This window comes from Strongylocentrotus purpuratus, unplaced genomic scaffold, assembly GCF_000002235.5.
Source record: "Strongylocentrotus purpuratus isolate Spur 01 unplaced genomic scaffold, Spur_5.0 spur5_scaffold_12, whole genome shotgun sequence".
NCBI classification, from domain to species: Eukaryota; Metazoa; Echinodermata; class Echinoidea; order Camarodonta; family Strongylocentrotidae; genus Strongylocentrotus; species Strongylocentrotus purpuratus.
The window spans coordinates 28,631,370-28,648,547 of record NW_022145597.1 but is presented as its reverse complement, the minus strand read 5'-3'; the positions used below and the strand labels follow the sequence as shown (position 1 = coordinate 28,648,547).

The following is a 17,178-nucleotide window of genomic DNA, read 5'->3' as shown; positions in this document are numbered from 1 at the left end:
CGTCTCGATGATCTTTGAACCCACCCTTAAATTGAAAAAAAAAATGTTATTTTATGACGACGGCCATAAAAAGGCGCTTTTTCCCACGATAACATGAGCACTAGAATTTGGTATAAATCGCGTGATGATCTTGAATGCAAACGTGCATTCCCGAACGTTGTCTGTCTGCCAGTCGCAGTGCACAAAACAAATGACCCAGCTTTCAGTTCATGTTTGTTTATAGTGACGCATCTATTTGTTAATGTGACGTCAATATATTTCAAGCAGATTCTTCTCGCTAGTAGTTTACTTATGAGTAATGGCATTGATACCAGTTTGTATCAAGAGCTAAGTACGTTAATGGTAGTCTTCTTTTCATAGCAATTCATGCTGCAGAAATCAATTGATATGCGTAAAATGAATAAATAATTCAATATAATTTAGCCTCATTTACCAAGGGTAGCCACTTCAGTGTCAAAAGCAAAATATTTCTTTTGTTTATTCATTGATTCTTTTTCTCAAAATTCCAATTCTTTTTTGTCATAATAATAATAATAATATTGGATATTTATATAGCGCACATATCCACCCGACAAGGTGCTTAAAGCGCTCCAATATTACCCCGGCATTGCTAGGCTACCGATTTCGGTGCAAGGAATTCCTTCCTACCGGTCCCCATTTACTTCACATGGGTGGAGTGTGGCAAATGTAGATCAATGTCTTGCCAAAGGACATTAGTGCCGCGGCAGGATTCGAACCGAGTCTGGCGACGTATCCACTCGTCCGCGATGCCTTGTACATAATAGTTTATACACATCTACAACACAAGTATAACAAATCTTTTTATCATTTGATAAACGAACACAAATACAACGATAATTAATTGTTCATAATTTCACAATGTATAGGACTAAAATACGTCACAATCAGATAAAAAGAAGATATTACCACACCACACTATGAACATGACCGACAAAGAAAGCGGACAAAATATACAGTTCCTCAGGTAGACAAAGGAACATCCCTTCACTGCTATTATGTAACACCTGTTCTAAACATTTTTACATAATAGCAGTGAAGGGATGTTCCTTAGTTTGTCTACCTGAGGAACTGTATATTTTGTGCGCTTTCTTTGTCGGTCATGTTCATAGTGCCACACAGTTATTTCATTCCAAAAACTAGAACAAGCATTGCTTTTTTTCAGAAAAGACTGAATACTAAAAAACAAAAAAAAAATTTCATATTTCTAAACATATTCTTGAACAGAATTGAAACTATCTTCTTCCTCTTATTATTCTTCACCCCATCCTTCTTTTGTTTGGCTTATTCTTCTTTCAGAAATTTGCTTACAGTTTTCTTGCTCGTAGTGATGTCGGTCAATTGAGCATCATGGACTAAAAATAGACATGATGTTTGGGAATTCCCCGACTAGGCCGGATCGCGAGATACGGTGATATTCCCAGTGTCCCAATGTCCATGCAATTCAGGTGATCCTTATGACCTCAGGAAGTGTTCTGTGGACAAACGGAACTGCTATCGTTTCACATCCTCCTTTTTCTACGGTTTTGGGGACCCCCACTTTCATAATTCAGGTGCTTAATGACGCATAATTATTTGTCATCTACCACTATATCTCGCACAGATGGAGTTCCCAATCTGATCGTAAATGTAGCTGCATTATGGCGTCATTAGTCTCAAGTCAGATGCTTTAAAATTAGCCGGAAATGGCCGAACGAGAGAAAAGAAAGAAAAGGGAAAAAGAAAGAAGGACTGAAAGACAATAATAATAATAGTGAGGTTCGTTATAGCCCTCATGTCTATCAAAACTTGTTACTGGCGTTCTACTGTTACTGAAAAAATATTTAATATCTGATATCTTGTTAGGGAACGTCGGAAACTTTGGTTCGGACCCCTACGCCCCCCCCCCCTACTTTTTAGAAGCGGTTCTGTCTGTTCCTCGTTTATATTAGTATGGACACATCATTTTCAGTGATGAGCTAATGAATACTCACGCATTATATTTACCCTCGTCGGGAAGAAAACGGTAAGATGCATTTGTGTAAGGGTTCTTCTTTCACAATTAATTCCTTTTCACAGCAGAACAGAAGGTTTGAGATGACGCAGATTTCATCATGCACAGTATGACCCCGAATTCGTAGTGCGCCCGCTACAGTAATTTGCATTATAATATCGGAGAAAATGTTAACTGTACGAATTCAAGTTCAAACATATATTCCACTCATGGAAATAATAACATAAGAATACAAAAATACACAAGTAATAAACAGGAATTATAAGGAGAATCTCGATCGTCTTTGTACAGTCACGCATAATATCTAACCAAACAATATAACTTGAAAAATGAAAAGTTTGAAAAGAGGTCACGTATAAATCTGTAGCTCGGATGCAATTAACCTTTCAATATCATACAAATATTGATTGCTTCGACCGAGGGACAAAGGGTCAGAGTATCGCCCTGGGACGATCTCTATTCTTTGCCATTAGTCTCGGGACAGAGTACAGTCTCGAAACCGAGTGCTATATAGTAGTGATGAGAAAAATAATCCGTAAAAAGGGGAACATCTGTAAGAATGTGTGAGCCGAACAAATCCAAGAGTTTACTACAGAGTGCATGTATGTAACGATACTCTTCTAATGTTATTAAATCATGACGAAGATCCTATTCAAATGATTGGTTAATTGCGAATATGCGATCAGGCATATAGGTTGCTTTATGTTCGAGTAACCGGTTAGCAATTTCTAGAAGTCTTTTAATTGTTAAACTAAGAGGAAGCTTGTATGTTGACCCTTGACCTATGAAATATTAGATGAGGGTGAACATTGTCACCATTTATGAAGCAATCATCTTGGTGTTCGAGTATTAGCATATTATTCCGCCCTCGGTAATTAAATCCAAACCCTTTAGGAAATATCCGAGAGTGTCCAGGTAATTCTTAATTACGCCCTCGCTGATGAGTAGTATATAATATTAACATCATTAGCCTTCTATCCCCAACACCATTTGAAATATCGCACAACCATTGCATTGACACAGTCTAAAGATGGTTGGCCACATTTTCGCAGGGAGTGAGGGAGGGAGGGGCTGAACCCTCTTGGACGACCATCAACGCTTATTCCTTCATAGCGAGTAACGCAAACGAGGAAAGATATGGACAATTTATCATAGTGACAATGTAATAGTGTCTTTTATATGGTATTCTAAACATAGGAATTTTAAATACCTCTTCATAGACCTTTGCAGAGGTCACTAGTCAACTCTACACCCACGATTTCGGCCAATTTGAATATGACAAGGAAACCTTTTTGTAAATGCTCAAATGTACACTCTACAGGTTGTACTATAAAGTAATTTGTGGCAGGTTACATCTTTGGTTACATCCGTTCGTAATTTGATGTTCTCCATTTCAAACAAGAAATCTTATTGTTATTTTCAAAATTGTACCGAGATTAAAAATATTGTTTATATTTTATACTTGTTGATTTCTTCGAAGTATGGCATGGACGCCTCGACTAGTCTTCTGACATCTGGTGCCAACTTCTCTAGAGGGACAGCTGGCTTCTGCGGGAGAAATCCGCTGGAGTAGACTGCTGTTTCAAAGAAGGCGATGGACAGCTCGATGATATCATCGATCCCTGTTTTCCAGGTCTTGGTGACATCTGGAGAAGCATCCCATTGAAGAAGTGAATCACTGTATGGAAGACCAGTCAGATGGCAGAACTTTGACAGCATCTCTGCCGGGTTGGCCAACAGGTCGTCTGTGTTGATGACGATAGGGTCAGGATCAACGTTGTCACGTACGTACTTCCAGAGTTCTACGATTCCTTTGTAGAATTCGTTTGCGTTCATGAACGGGTCGTCGCGTCCAATGTCAAAGGCCTCCTCGTCGATGGCATCGCCTGTTCGGATACCTACGTTCGTCAGATGTTGGTAGATAGCTTTCCTGTAGGATGTGAACAGTCTACAAGGATCCCGGATGAGAAATACATGCTTGAATCCTCCTGGGATGTATTGACGGGTTTTCTCATCGGGAAAAGCGAAGTATCCCTCCTTAGCAAAGATATACTTGCTTGTGGATGCTTGAAGTTCCTTTTTCACGGTACCGTATCTGCAGTAAATTCAATGAGATATCGGTTAATGCGATTCTTGTCTTTGACTTTATGTAATATCGTATAAACACAAACACAGTACGTAGTTCTTCATCTTTATTTCTTTATCTTCTCTTTCTCCTTCTTCTAGTTGTGGCTGTTGTGCCTATGAAGGATTCGCTTTATAGTGTAGGTGTGCGTGCGTGTGTGTGCATTTGTGTGTATAAATGGAAAAACTATATTTGATAGATACTTGTTTGAAAAGGGTATTGTTCAATTGAATCACTTGATTGAGAAAGGTCATGTTAAGTCTGTTTAACATTTTATGAACCTCGGTATGAAAGGTAATAATTTTCTTATGATTATTGATATTTATGATGCGATACCCAGGTTATGGAAGGATGATTCAGGGTTAATATAATACCTCGAGGTTGACGTTATAAGCTTTAATACTTATTTCCATATCTCAGGTAAAAAAAAAAAAAAAAAATTGGGATGTGGGTTCAAGAACAATTTATTATTAATTTATAAAAATAATGCAGCAAACGTATGATTTGCAGGTAAGGGATAGGCAAAATGATTATGATTTAATTGATAAAGAATTAAAAAATATATTTCTTAGACCAAGAATTACTATACTCATTAGAGACAACGAGAATTCCAATTTAAATCATTGCATGGAGCCATATATAATAACGAGCATCTTCATAGATTTGGTTTTGTTGGTGATAAGTTATGTTCGTTTTGTAAGCAGGAAATAGAAACATACAAATATTTATTTTTATCTTGCGGGAGCGTCCAAAGGAAATGGCAGTCTTTAGTACAACTTTTTGATTGAGATGAAATTAAAGATTTAGAACGGCGAAATATATTTGTTGGGTTGGCAGGTAGTTCATAAAGAATAAAAAAAATGTGTAATACTATAATTTTCATGGTGAAGTATGTTACATTTATGTCAAGATCCGGGGGGCGAGTACCAACTTTAGAAAGGATGAAAAAAAAAAATTAAGTATAGGGATGAGGAAAAGAAAATAGCAATTAAAATGGGAAAGCTGGGATCACATTTCTTAAAGTGGGAGCAGCTTAAGATTAATTAAGATTGTTTTTTTTTCTTCTCCACCGTGAGCCTGTTAAAAGGGGAACTCTATTTTGCGGCCTGGATAACTTATTTAGTATATTTTTCTTGAGTTGAGAATGTTAGCAGACATCCACTGAGTGAGTAGTGTGTGTGTGGGGGGTGGGTGGGTGAGTATGTGTGTGTGTGGGTGAGTGTGTTTGTGTGATGGCGGGGGCAGGGAGGGGGCAAAATTGTTCCAGTCAAATTACCTCCAGATTTGTTTAAGTTTTTTTTAATATATATATACAGTGCATCCCAGAAAAAAACGAAACCGAGAAGTATCGATGTTTTATCATAACTTAATCACAACCATAATTAATGAATGATACATATTTGGAAAGCTTAGAGTCTCTTCTTTCAAAATTGATGCTACTCAGATGATGCATATTTCACGCATGAGAGATTAAAAGCAATTTGAAGGAAGGAAACCAAAAAGACATTTGGCGGGCGATATCTGAATTTCGAAGAAAAATTCACATTTCTAGAAAGTTGAGTTTCTGCCCTTTCATATGACACCTCAATCAGGAAAAATGAGCGAGGAATGACAAAGTTCTGTTTGTTTAAAGTAGTGCTTGCATTTCCATAATTTTATTAAACGAATTCGTTTTCACTGGGTGCCTGCCGTAGAAGATTTGACAAAAGACTTAACTCCGTTTCGTTGACAATCAGCCATGCATGAAGACTCTCGTCTACGGCTGATTGTCAACGAAACGGAATTAAGTCTTTTGTTAATTTCGTTTATTGATACGGCGGGCAGCCAGTGAAAACGAATTCGTTTAATAAAATTATGGAAATGCAAGCACTACTTTAAACAAACAGAACTTTGTCATTCCTCGCTCATTTTTCCTGATTGAGGTGTCATATGAAAGGGCAGAAACTCAACTTTCTAGAAATGTGAATTCTTCTTCGAAATTCAGATACCGCCCGCCAAATGTCTTTTTGGTTTACTTCCTTCAAATTGATTTTAATCACTCATGCGTGAAATATGCATCATCCGAGTAGCATCACATGAAAGAGGAGACTCTAAGCTTTCCAAATATGTACCATTCATTAATTATAGTTGTGATTAAGTTATGATAGAACATCGATACTTCTTGGTTTCGTTTTTTCTGGGACGCACTGTTTAAGTGAATAACATTTACAATTGACAGATATATTATGTTTAGGTACTTATATGTTTACTCTGTTGCTAATTTACATATACTTTAAATAAGGTTCTGTTTAATTATTTGTATGTATAAACAATCAATATTGAAAACGTTTATTTTATTCAATTGTATGTTATTCTTTGTATTACACATTTGGAGAAATAAATCAAATTATTAAAAAATATTTTAAAAAAAGTGTGTGTGTGTGTGTGTGTTTTTGTGTCTATCTGTCCGTCTGTCTGTGCCTTGAAAGGATTGTACGACATATGCTCCTGAGACAAAAGGCAATTTTCGTAATGTAATCAAATTTAAAGCACATATCTTTGTTAAGTGTCTCTCTACAAATTATTGTATTCACCTGTTACAAATAATTGTATTGTTATAGTCAGAATGCGAATTGCAAACATTATGTGCTGTCAGGTTGGAGGAGCATTAATATTTGTCAGTTTCATACACTAATTGAATTACTCACTTGAACCCTGAAACCAAACATTATACCTCACCGTATAAATAATTAAGCCTGGAGAAATTGATGCCAGATAAAATGTCGGATCAGCTGTGAAAGATTCCAGGGACCCGTTTCACAAAGCCTCTTTTCAAATACTAATGACCAATCTACTGATAACCAATCAGAAGCAAGGATTTCACTAGCTTATAACAAAAAAACTGCCATTTGTAACTGATGACAAGTTTTGTAAAATTGGGTCCTGGTTGAAATATGTGTTGTACTTACACCAATTTATCTGGAACTAGTTCGGTCTCTAAGTGCGCGAGGCGTCGAAAGAGTTTAGCAGCTTCTTGTACCTTCTCTTCATTACCCTCATATTCCATCGGCATATCGTCGCCAGTCTGTAGCTCGTACTCTTGCCTCACAAAAAATGCGCGTGTGAAACGTTCAAACCAAATCTCCATGCCGTCCACGCCACTCAAACATTTGCTCAAAGCAGACGAGATTGTCCTTGGCATGATATACGCGATGATTCTTACAGGTGTACTGTCACAATCTGCCATCTTTATTTGTTTTTAATCACCTTTTGTTTTCAAAGGGAAAACCATGAACGAAGTACGAGTTAGGCTGCAGAATAAAAGTATAGTGTGTGAACTCAGGACATGCATCCGTCCGTAGTAACTTGATTTGTGCAAAGCAGAATAAAATTTCTCGACTTTGAACGTCGTCAACAATCTGTTTGATATCGTTATCCTTGAACTCTTTGTTTGTTTGTTTTATTTCTGTATACAAAAGACATCATGCATTACAATCTGTAAGATTTCGTTATCTTTGAACTCTATACATATAGGCTTAATGTAAATTCAATATAATTATGAATTACAAGTGTTGCTTTGAGAATATTAAAACACCCTAAAGAGTATGAGGAAAACAAAAAGCTACCACGAAAATGAATGACAGTAATATATTGATGAGGATGCTGATGATGTTGATGATGTTAATAATATTTTTTTTTAAATAAATAATAGTAATTGATACTGTTGTTCGTGAAGAGCTTGCAATTATTAGTTCTCCAACATTGCCAGGCACCCACTTTATATACCTAGCCAAATATCAATGAGCCTTCGCCAACATACCACAGTGCCCCTGCAGACCCCCGCCAATTTAAAAATTCATCACTAATGTCCAATTGACCACGTATGTAATGCATTATCAACAGCAAAAGTAAAAAATATATCACTTGTATCTTATCTTATTTCATTCTTTTATTTTAACTCGAGCAATGAGCTATTACATTTGCGGTTCACATGGTATTTACGGTTATTTTGATATTTGCGAGTGCAATCTTTAATTCATTTGTGGTAGTAGTGGTGGTGGAAGTGATATTAGTAATAGGAGCAGCAGTACTAGTAGTAATAGTAGTGTGGTAGTAGAGGTAGTAATAATAGCACTAGTAGTAGTAGTTGTAGTAGTAGTAGTAGTAGTATCAGTAGTAGTAGTAGTAGTAGTAGTAGTATCAGTAGTAGTAGTAGTAGTAGTACAAGTAATAGTACAAGTAGTAGGGGTGGAACTTTGTATCGAAAACGATACAAATGTATATCTATACGATCTCTCAGTGGGACGTACGAATTCAAGTTCAAATATATATTCCACTCATGAAAGTAATAACATAACCATACAAAAATACACAAGTAATAAACAGGAATTAAAGTTTTATATATTTATTCCATTCATGATAATAGCTAAGAACATAATTATCCAAGCAGAAGTGCACTGCAGTAAACATATTATACAGATAACAACTTGAATTAGTCAAACTCTTACCATTTTTTTTTAATAATTATGTGACAAATTTATTTGTTCCGATTTATGTTTCATGAGAATGTGACATATTAAAGCTTAAGTCTAAAAATTAACAAAGGTCATAATTCAACCAGCCCACCTTTCATTCTCGAGTTACGAAGAACAAAACAAAAAATTTACATGGGATATGAATAATTCAGTTGTTGACTGGACTCATAAACATGCGCACGCCTATAAAGACATCAGTGTACATACATATAAATAACCTATGGATATGCTGAATTCGTTTGGTGACTATGATAAGTTAATTTGTTGTATCTATAAGATGCATCACAAAATAAGTTACTATTAATATTTTTTAAACAGCAAAAAAGCATGGATCTGATCAAAACAAAATTAAAGGAGAATCCCGATCGTTCCTGTACAGTCATGCATAGTATCTAACCAAACAATATAACATGAAAACGAAAAGATTGAAAAAGGTCACGTTTAAAATCTGTAGCTCGGATGTAATTAACCTTTCAATGTCAGACAAATATTGATTGCTTTGACCGAGGGACAAAGGGTCAGAGTATGGCCCTGAGACGATCTCTATTCTTTGCCATTAGTCTCGGGACAAAGCAGGCGCGGATCCAGGATTTCTTAGGGGAGGGGGCCCAACTTTTTTGGGCCCAATCCCCCAAAAAGGTAAAAATCGCGTGATTTTGCATGATTTTTTTCTCAAGGGGGGGGGGGGGGGCCTGGGCCCCCCGGGCCCCCCCCCCCCCCCTGGATCCGCCACTGGGACAAAGTACAGTCTCGAAACCGAGTGCTATATAGTAGTGATGAGAAAATAATCCGTAAAAAGGGGAACATCTGTAAGAATGTGTGAGCCGAACAAATTCAAGAGTTTACTACAGAGTGCGTATATGTCACGATATACTTCCGATGTTATGAAATGATGACGTAGATCCTATTAAAATGATTGGTTAATTGCGGACATGTGACCAGGCATATAGGTTGCCTTATGTTCGAGTAACCGGTTATTAGCAATTTATAGAAGTCTTTTGTGAGCGGCCAGTTAATCGTTAAACTAAGAGGAAGCTTGTATGTTGACTCTTTCTTTACCTATAAAATATTAGATGAGGGTGAACATTGTCACCATTTATGAAGCAATCATCTTGGTGTTCGAGTATTAGCATGTTATTCCGCCCTCGGTAACTAAATCCAAACCCTTTGGGAAATATCCGAGAGTGTCAAGATAATTCTTAAATACGCCCTCGCTGATTAGTATATAATATTAACATCATTAGCCTTCTATCCCCAACACCATTTGAAATATCGCGCAACCATTGCATTGACACAGTCTAAAGATGGCTGGCAACATTTTCGCAGGGAGTGAGGGGCTGAACCCTCTTGGACGAACATCACAATTTATCATAGTGACAATGTAATATTGTCTTTAATATGATATTCTAAATATAAGAATTTTATATAACTCTTCATACACCTTTCCAGAGGTCACTAGTCAACTCTTCTCCCATGATTTTGGCCAATTTGTATATGACAAGGAAACCTTTTTGTAAATGCTCAAATGTACACTCTACAGGTTGTACTATAAAGTTATTTGTGGCAGGTTACATCTTTGGTTTATGCATCCGTCTGTAATTTTATGTTCTTCATTTCAAACAAGAAATCTTATTGTTATTTCAAAAATGCTACCGAGATTAAAAATATTGTTTATATTTTATACTTGTTTATTTCTTCGAAGTATGGCATGGACGCCTCGGCTAGTCTTCTGACATCTGGTGCCAACTTCTTTAGAGGGACAGCTGGCTTCTGCGGGAGAAATCCGCTGGAGTAGACTGCTGTTTCAAAGAAGGCGATGGACAGCTCGATGATATCATCGATCCCTGTTTTCCAGGTCTTGGTGACATCTGGAGAAGCATCCCATTGAAGAAGTGAATCGCTGTATGGAAGACCAGTCAGATGGCAGAACTTTGACAGCATCTCTGCCGGGTTGGCCAACAGGTCGTCTGTGTTGATGACGATAGGGTCAGGATCAACGTTGTCACGTACGTACTTCCAGAGTTCTACGATTCCTTTATAGAATTCGTTCGCGTTCATGATCGGGTCGTCGCGTTCGATGTCGAAGGCTTCCTCGTCGAGGGCATCGCCTGTTCGGATACCTACGCTCGTCAGATGTTGGTAGATGGCTTTCCTGTAGGATGTGAACAGTCTACAAGGATCCCGGATGAGAAATACATGCTTGAATCCTCCTGGGATGTATTGACGGGTTTTCTCATCGGGAAAAGCGAAGTATCCCTCCTTAGCAAAGATATACTTGCTTGTGGATGCTTGAAGTTCCCTTTTCACGTTACCGTATCTACAACAAAATCAATGAAATATCGATTAATGTGATACTTGTCTTTAACTTTATGTAAAATCACAGCACGTAGTTCTTCATCTTCATTTTCTTTATCTTCTTCTTCTACTTGTGGTTTTACTTTCTTCTTCTCGCTCCCCTCCTCCTCCTTCTCCCTCTTCTTCTTCTTCCTTTTTGAATCGCGCATAGATTCGAAGAATGGATGCAAAAATCTTTGTTAAGTGCCTCGTTGTTAATTATTATTTTATTCACCTGTTACGAATAACAGTTTCCTACACTAATTGAATTATTCACTTGAACCCTGAAACCAAACATTATTTCTCACTGTATAGATAATTTAGCCCGGAGAAATTGATGCTCGAGAAAATGTCGGATCAGCTGTGAAAAATCACAGGGACCTGTTTCACAAAGCCTCTTTTCAATGACAAATGTCAAAAATCCCCCCCCCCCCACAACTCCGGGGTCGGAGTGACCGCATGCGTGTTACCAAAATGTCCGGTAAAGGGGTACTTTTCACGCACCAAAGTCCGGCTCGTACATACACAAAATTCACATTACACACCGGACTTGGGGGTCGTTTTCAAAAGGAAGGAACACGCATATGCGTACCCTAAATAACACTGAGTGGTGGGGCCGGGCAAAAATCAGTGACAAATCTGCTGATAACCAATCAGAAACAAGGATTTCACTAGCTTATAACAAAAACTGTCATTTGTAAGTGATGACAAGTTTTGTAAAATTGGGTCCTGGTTGAAATATGTGTTGTACTTACACAACTTTATCTGGAACTATGTCGGTCCCTATGAAGCGTCGAAAGAGTTTAGCAGCTTCTTGTACCTTCTCTTCATTACCCTCATATTCCATCGGCATATCGTCGCCAGTCTGTAGCTCGTACTCTTGCCTCACAAAACTCGCGCGTGAGAAAAGTTCAAACCAAATCTCCATGCCGTCCACGCCACTCAAACATTTGCTCAAAGCAGATGAAATGGTCCTAGGCAAGATATACGCAAAGATTCTTACAGGGGTACTGTCACGATCTGCCATCTTTATTTTTTAAATCACCTTTTTGATTTCAGAGGGGGAACCATAAACGAAGTACGAGTTAGGCTGCAGAATAAAAGTATAGTGTGTGAACTCAGCACATGCATCCGTCCGTAGTAACTTGATTTGTTCAAAGCTGAATAAAATTTCTCGACCTTTGAACGTCGTCAACAATCTGTTTGATATCGTTATCCTTGAACTCTTTGTTTGTTTGTTTGTTTTATTTCCGTATAAAAAGACATCATGCATTCAGTATAATAATAACAAATATAATTATGACTTACAGGATGAAATAAACGGCTGGATAGCCCATATTTAGCGGTATCATTATTGAATAGTTGAAGAAAGGGAAAATAGAAGTTTGAGAGTCCAGCTGTAATGGAGATACAAAGCTGTTAAGCTTTTTCATTCGATCTGCAAAAACAGATAAAATAACATTGAAAGATTTAGTACACCATTCATGTTACACAAGAATGCATGATATAATACAAAATATCTGAATAAACCAAGTAACTGAATCTATAAAGGTTCATTTAAACACATTTTGCTTTTGTATAAACTGTCAATCTTGACCTCGTCCTTTCACTAACAAAAATTCAGAGTAACCAAAATAACCGTAAACATCTTTATCTTGCATCCATACGCAAGCTTGATTATTCTCATCTATCTTCATAGCATGAATATGTGCTAAAAGCCTCAATATTGGATTGTCACTTTAAATGAACTATATGACCTTCTACTGACTTGGACAGGCTCTTAATATGCATATGTCTGCTCGCCTAAGAAAAAAACTGTCTTATAAAATGTCTTCATTTAATTCAACACTGTTTCATGATTTAAACTTAAATATCTCAATATCTGATATAAAAAAATCCTCTGTACGGACATGCATTATGGCTCAAGGCATGAGCACACAGAAAGAAAAAAAAATTGTTGGGGACCGGGGGGATATTTAATGAATTATTGATAATTTATTGTATTTTCTTTGTGTTTTTTTATTTGTGGGGCCTGCCCCACCCTAGCCCCCGCTGCGTACAGTCAGGGTTCGGTGGCAAAGCAATGGCCTTGTAACTGTGAGGCCCAAGGATCAAAACCGTGTCGATGTGCTATATTAGTGCCCGTTTGTGGGGCATTAATCCTCATTACTGTCATTTATTACTTAAGGGCGTAGGTCCCGTAGTTAATAAGCATATTAGCATACACATACTTTAGCCGTCACGCAAAACAAACACTGGCAAATTATTATTCAATAAAATCTGAGAATGTATACTTTTATCTAGATCTATTAGGAATAAATCATTGTCAAAATAATTTCATAAATTGGGGTAAAAAAAAATATTCCAACGTTATGAGCGACAGTGCATATGGGTATCTATATATTTTCCCTTTATTACTTCAAACTTATTTACACAATATTAACGCTGCATGGGAGTTAAAACTCCACGACATTATTTAGCTTGAAATTGTTGTATAATTATGTCATAAATTGTCATAGACACATGTAAGCTAACGCTTATTCATTCCGATTTGACAAAGCTGACTTGCCTTTAAAAGAAAGTATCGCACTTCTAGAAATTCATAAAAGTTTAACAAAACAATAACATTTAACTGAACTAACAACTACAATCAAGGCTAACCCTGCAAGTTCATAACTTATCAATAACCAGGAAGGGCAAGATTAAATTGACTTCGAAGTGTGTATCTAGTAGCTCTAAAAGAAACATTGTCATTCATATAATTATGAGTCAGGTCATGCAGTCTTTTAAACATCATAACGTGCATGTGTTTAGTACGCCGTAGGGACAAAGTATCCCATTTTAGGATATCATGCAATTTTATTGTTGATTGGATATATAATTATGATTGCCGATTTATCTTCAAAATGATCCTGCCCGCTCCATTCTGTAGTTTCTGTAACTGATCAAGATATTTATCAGAAGATGACGACCAAATATTGTCTGCATACTCAAGATGTGGGAGAAAACAGAATGATATATAATTTTCAAATTAGTTTCATTTACATAATGTCTCAATCGACCAAGAAATCCAACCATTTTCCAATTTTCTTACACATGTTTTCAATATGAATGTTCCATTTCAATTCTGAATCAATGATTACCCCTAGGTATTTTGTGTTATGCATTTGGATTACATCTCTCCCTCGAACTATATAACAAAACTAATTTATCTTGTTTTTTCAGCAATTTTTTTTGTTGCAATTAACATACCCACGGTCTTGCTGTAGTTAATCTTCAGTTTATTCCGAGATATCCATGTATCTAATCGAGCTCTAATTCGTTGAGAACTGACTGTACAACAGACGGATTCTTATGTGAGTAATCTAACACAGTGTCTTCAGCATATAGAAGTATTTTACATTTTTCAAAAGAATGAGGCATATCATTAATAAATATTACAAACAATAAGGGGCCTAGTAGAGAGTCCTGGGTCACCCCACCGGTCAATGGTAATGCATCAGAAACTACATCATTAATACAAGTCACTGTCTTTCGATCAACCAAATAGCTCCTGAACCACTGAAGCGATTCACATATGACGCCTATCAGTAAGAGCTTTTGCAACAGTATCTCAGTATCCACCAAATCAAAGGCTTTTTGTAGATCAACAAAGACTGACCCTGTGGGAGTTGGAATGATTTAACAGGTCGCCTATTCTGTCTATTTGTTTTCACTTTACTCATCATTTCATATAAGGTATGATATGATAATAATACCGACTGTTATCGCTACTTATCGCACCTTGTACCGATCATACGTGGGATGTTAAGGGGGTTAAAGTCCCATTTCGGATGGGTAAATATGGAGTGGTGAATTAGATAAAAATGGCGGATTTCGATGGGAAACCTGTACGATTGTTCTTGTGGCATGTTCCGAGAACTATCTCGACGGCTTTGACCAAATGTCTGAGTGGCATTGATGGTATGGACGTTTGGTTTGAATGTTTTACGTACTGCGGCGTAACTCGAAGAAATTATGAGCTTGCTACTGGTGAAGTTATGCCGATGGAGTATGACGGGAATGAAGAACAGGCACAACAAGCAGCATCAATCGTGGGACGTTTAGTGGGATGCAAAGTACATGCCGATAGAATTATGTAAGTATAACGGCTACACCAAGTAGAATTCCAAGTTATTTGCTTGCATTTAGTGATTCATGATTTACAGAGGCTGACTTTCCCGCCTATACAGTGAATCTGGTGTACCCATATTATCCCTCGACCTGCGAGAAAAGAGAAGAATATAGTCGAAAAGCTACTTTAAATCATTCGAAATACGTTTGCTAATAATATACAAGATAATACGTAAAAACCGTTTTTGTTCCAGATGCTGCTGCCTTTCGTCAGTTGGGAACAAAAGGCTTCGTTAGAAGGGACTGTCACACCAATGTGATTAGTTGTACTGGTGAACAAGTCCGTTTTACCTTCGTGTTGTTCAGGACGTTCAGGTCCTTTCAATGAGGTTGTTCTTGTTCATTCTTGGTCATCCAGCTATTTGTGATAACAAAATATATATGAAGAGGTGTTGTGGACTAGTGGATAAGTCACCCGACTGCAGATCACAAGGTACGGGGTTCAAGTCCCGCCGCAGCACTAATGTCCTTTGGCAAGACGTTTATCTACATTTGCCACTCTCCACCCAGGTGTAAATGGGTACCTGATATGCTTGAGCGCTAGTTACTTTGGCAGCTCGGCTACGACCAGGGTAATATGTGTAAAGCGCCATGAGCGTCAGAACCTGGCGGATACCGGCGCTATATAAATAACCATTATCTTATTTATTTCGTAACTTTGTTGACGAAAGAAAATAACCTACGGCATGTCTCTTATTTGAATATGGATGTTTTTTAATGTGAAATAGCAAGTGTTTATGGCTTTTCGTTTGTAGGTATGGCAATGTAAAGCCGAGGATGGAGGCATCCACAAGCAAGTACATGGTAGCTAAGGAGGGGTGTGCAGCTTTTCCCGATGAGAAATCCAGGAAATATATACCGACGGGCTTTAAGCATGTCTTTTTCATACGCGATCCATACCGAGTTTTCAGCTCTTTCAGAAAAGCTATGTACGATCATCAGGTGAGCGTTGGTCTCCGGAAGGGCGACGCTATTGACGAGAAGGCATTCGACCTAGAGAAGGATAACGCTATCGTACCTTCTAGCGAGCTCTTTATCGACATCCACGATGTCTGGAAGTACGTCCGCGACAACGTTGACCCTAACCCAATCGTCATCAACTCAGACGACCTTTTGGCCAACCCGGCAGAGATGCTGTCAAAGTTCTGCCATCTGACTGGTCTTCCATACAGTGATTCGCTTCTTCAATGGGATGCTTCTCCAGATATCACCAAGACCTGGGAAGTGGCTAGCGATGAGGTACTAGAGAAAGCTGTTCCCTTTTATGGAACAGCACTCTACTCGAGCAAGTTTCAACCACCTAAACCTCCCGTTTGCAAGGACAGAGTGGCACCAGATGTCAGGAAACTTTCGGAAGCGTCCATGCCATACTTCGAGGAAATGAATAAGTTCAAAATATAAAATCTTCATCCAGCTACTATCTCATTTTTTTCACATGCACATTCTTTACATAAATAATAAGCTATAAACAATAAAGAATGAAAAGCATTGTTCTTTCAAGAGGTGTAAGAATACATACAATAATACCAGACCATTAAAGTAATAATATAGTCGAAATAACATACGGATATATCAATACAATTTATGTGCAGTGAAATAAGCGTGTAAATTGTAGATTCCCTCCTGTAAATGAGAGCAGTCTCATTGAGCATGTAGATTATGTTCAATAAATGTACTAATATGTAATAACATGTAATAATACATTTTCCTTGAGGTACAGAAGCAACGTTCTAATTTTAAGTTATCCAATCAACTACTATTTCTTCTTCTTAATGTAGAGGAGTGGAAATCCATTTAATGAGTAATATCAGGAATGAATTCATTTTTTAGTTGTATTAAGTTGAATCCACCCGTAAGTAGTCGTCCAATAACTCTTGGATGCCTCTATCTTTCCGGCTGTCTTAGCGAATTATCTATCATCTCCAATAATTTAGGTACAGAGACGGCCCTAATGGGGAAATTGCGTCCACCTCTCCCAAAGTACAATTTGATGCTCACTGAAAACGATGACACCGATAAAA

General features: G+C 37.5%; 2 protein-coding genes across 2 annotated transcripts; one reads left to right on the top strand and one right to left on the bottom strand.

Moving 5' to 3' along the window:
• Nucleotides 1-3,460: 3,460 nt before the first annotated feature.
• On the bottom strand, nt 3,461-7,362 carry LOC105445960. Its single transcript, XM_011682171.2, has 2 exons — nt 7,085-7,362; nt 3,461-4,106 (listed from the first exon to the last, which is right to left on the bottom strand). The coding sequence occupies exons 1-2, from the start codon at nt 7,360-7,362 to the stop codon at nt 3,461-3,463; spliced, it is 924 nt and encodes a 307-aa protein (XP_011680473.2).
• Nucleotides 7,363-14,829: 7,467 nt separating this feature from the next.
• Nucleotides 14,830-16,669, top strand: LOC100890490. Its single transcript, XM_003727684.3, has 2 exons — nt 14,830-15,122; nt 15,913-16,669. The coding sequence occupies exons 1-2, from the start codon at nt 14,851-14,853 to the stop codon at nt 16,556-16,558; spliced, it is 918 nt and encodes a 305-aa protein (XP_003727732.3). The 5' UTR covers nt 14,830-14,850; the 3' UTR covers nt 16,559-16,669.
• Nucleotides 16,670-17,178: the final 509 nt, after the last annotated feature.

Bases quoted from the DNA above. Each gene is read 5' to 3' on its own strand.
- LOC105445960 (XM_011682171.2), bottom strand. From the start codon at position 7,362: ATGGCAGATTGTGACAGTACACCTGTAAGAATCATCGCGTATATCATG. The intron at 4,107-7,084 runs GTAAGTACAACA...AATTTACTGCAG, and splicing joins CTAGTTCCAGATAAATTGGT to ATACGGTACCGTGAAAAAGG.
- LOC100890490 (XM_003727684.3), top strand. From the start codon at position 14,851: ATGGCGGATTTCGATGGGAAACCTGTACGATTGTTCTTGTGGCATGTT. The intron at 15,123-15,912 runs GTAAGTATAACG...TTTCGTTTGTAG, and splicing joins GTACATGCCGATAGAATTAT to GTATGGCAATGTAAAGCCGA.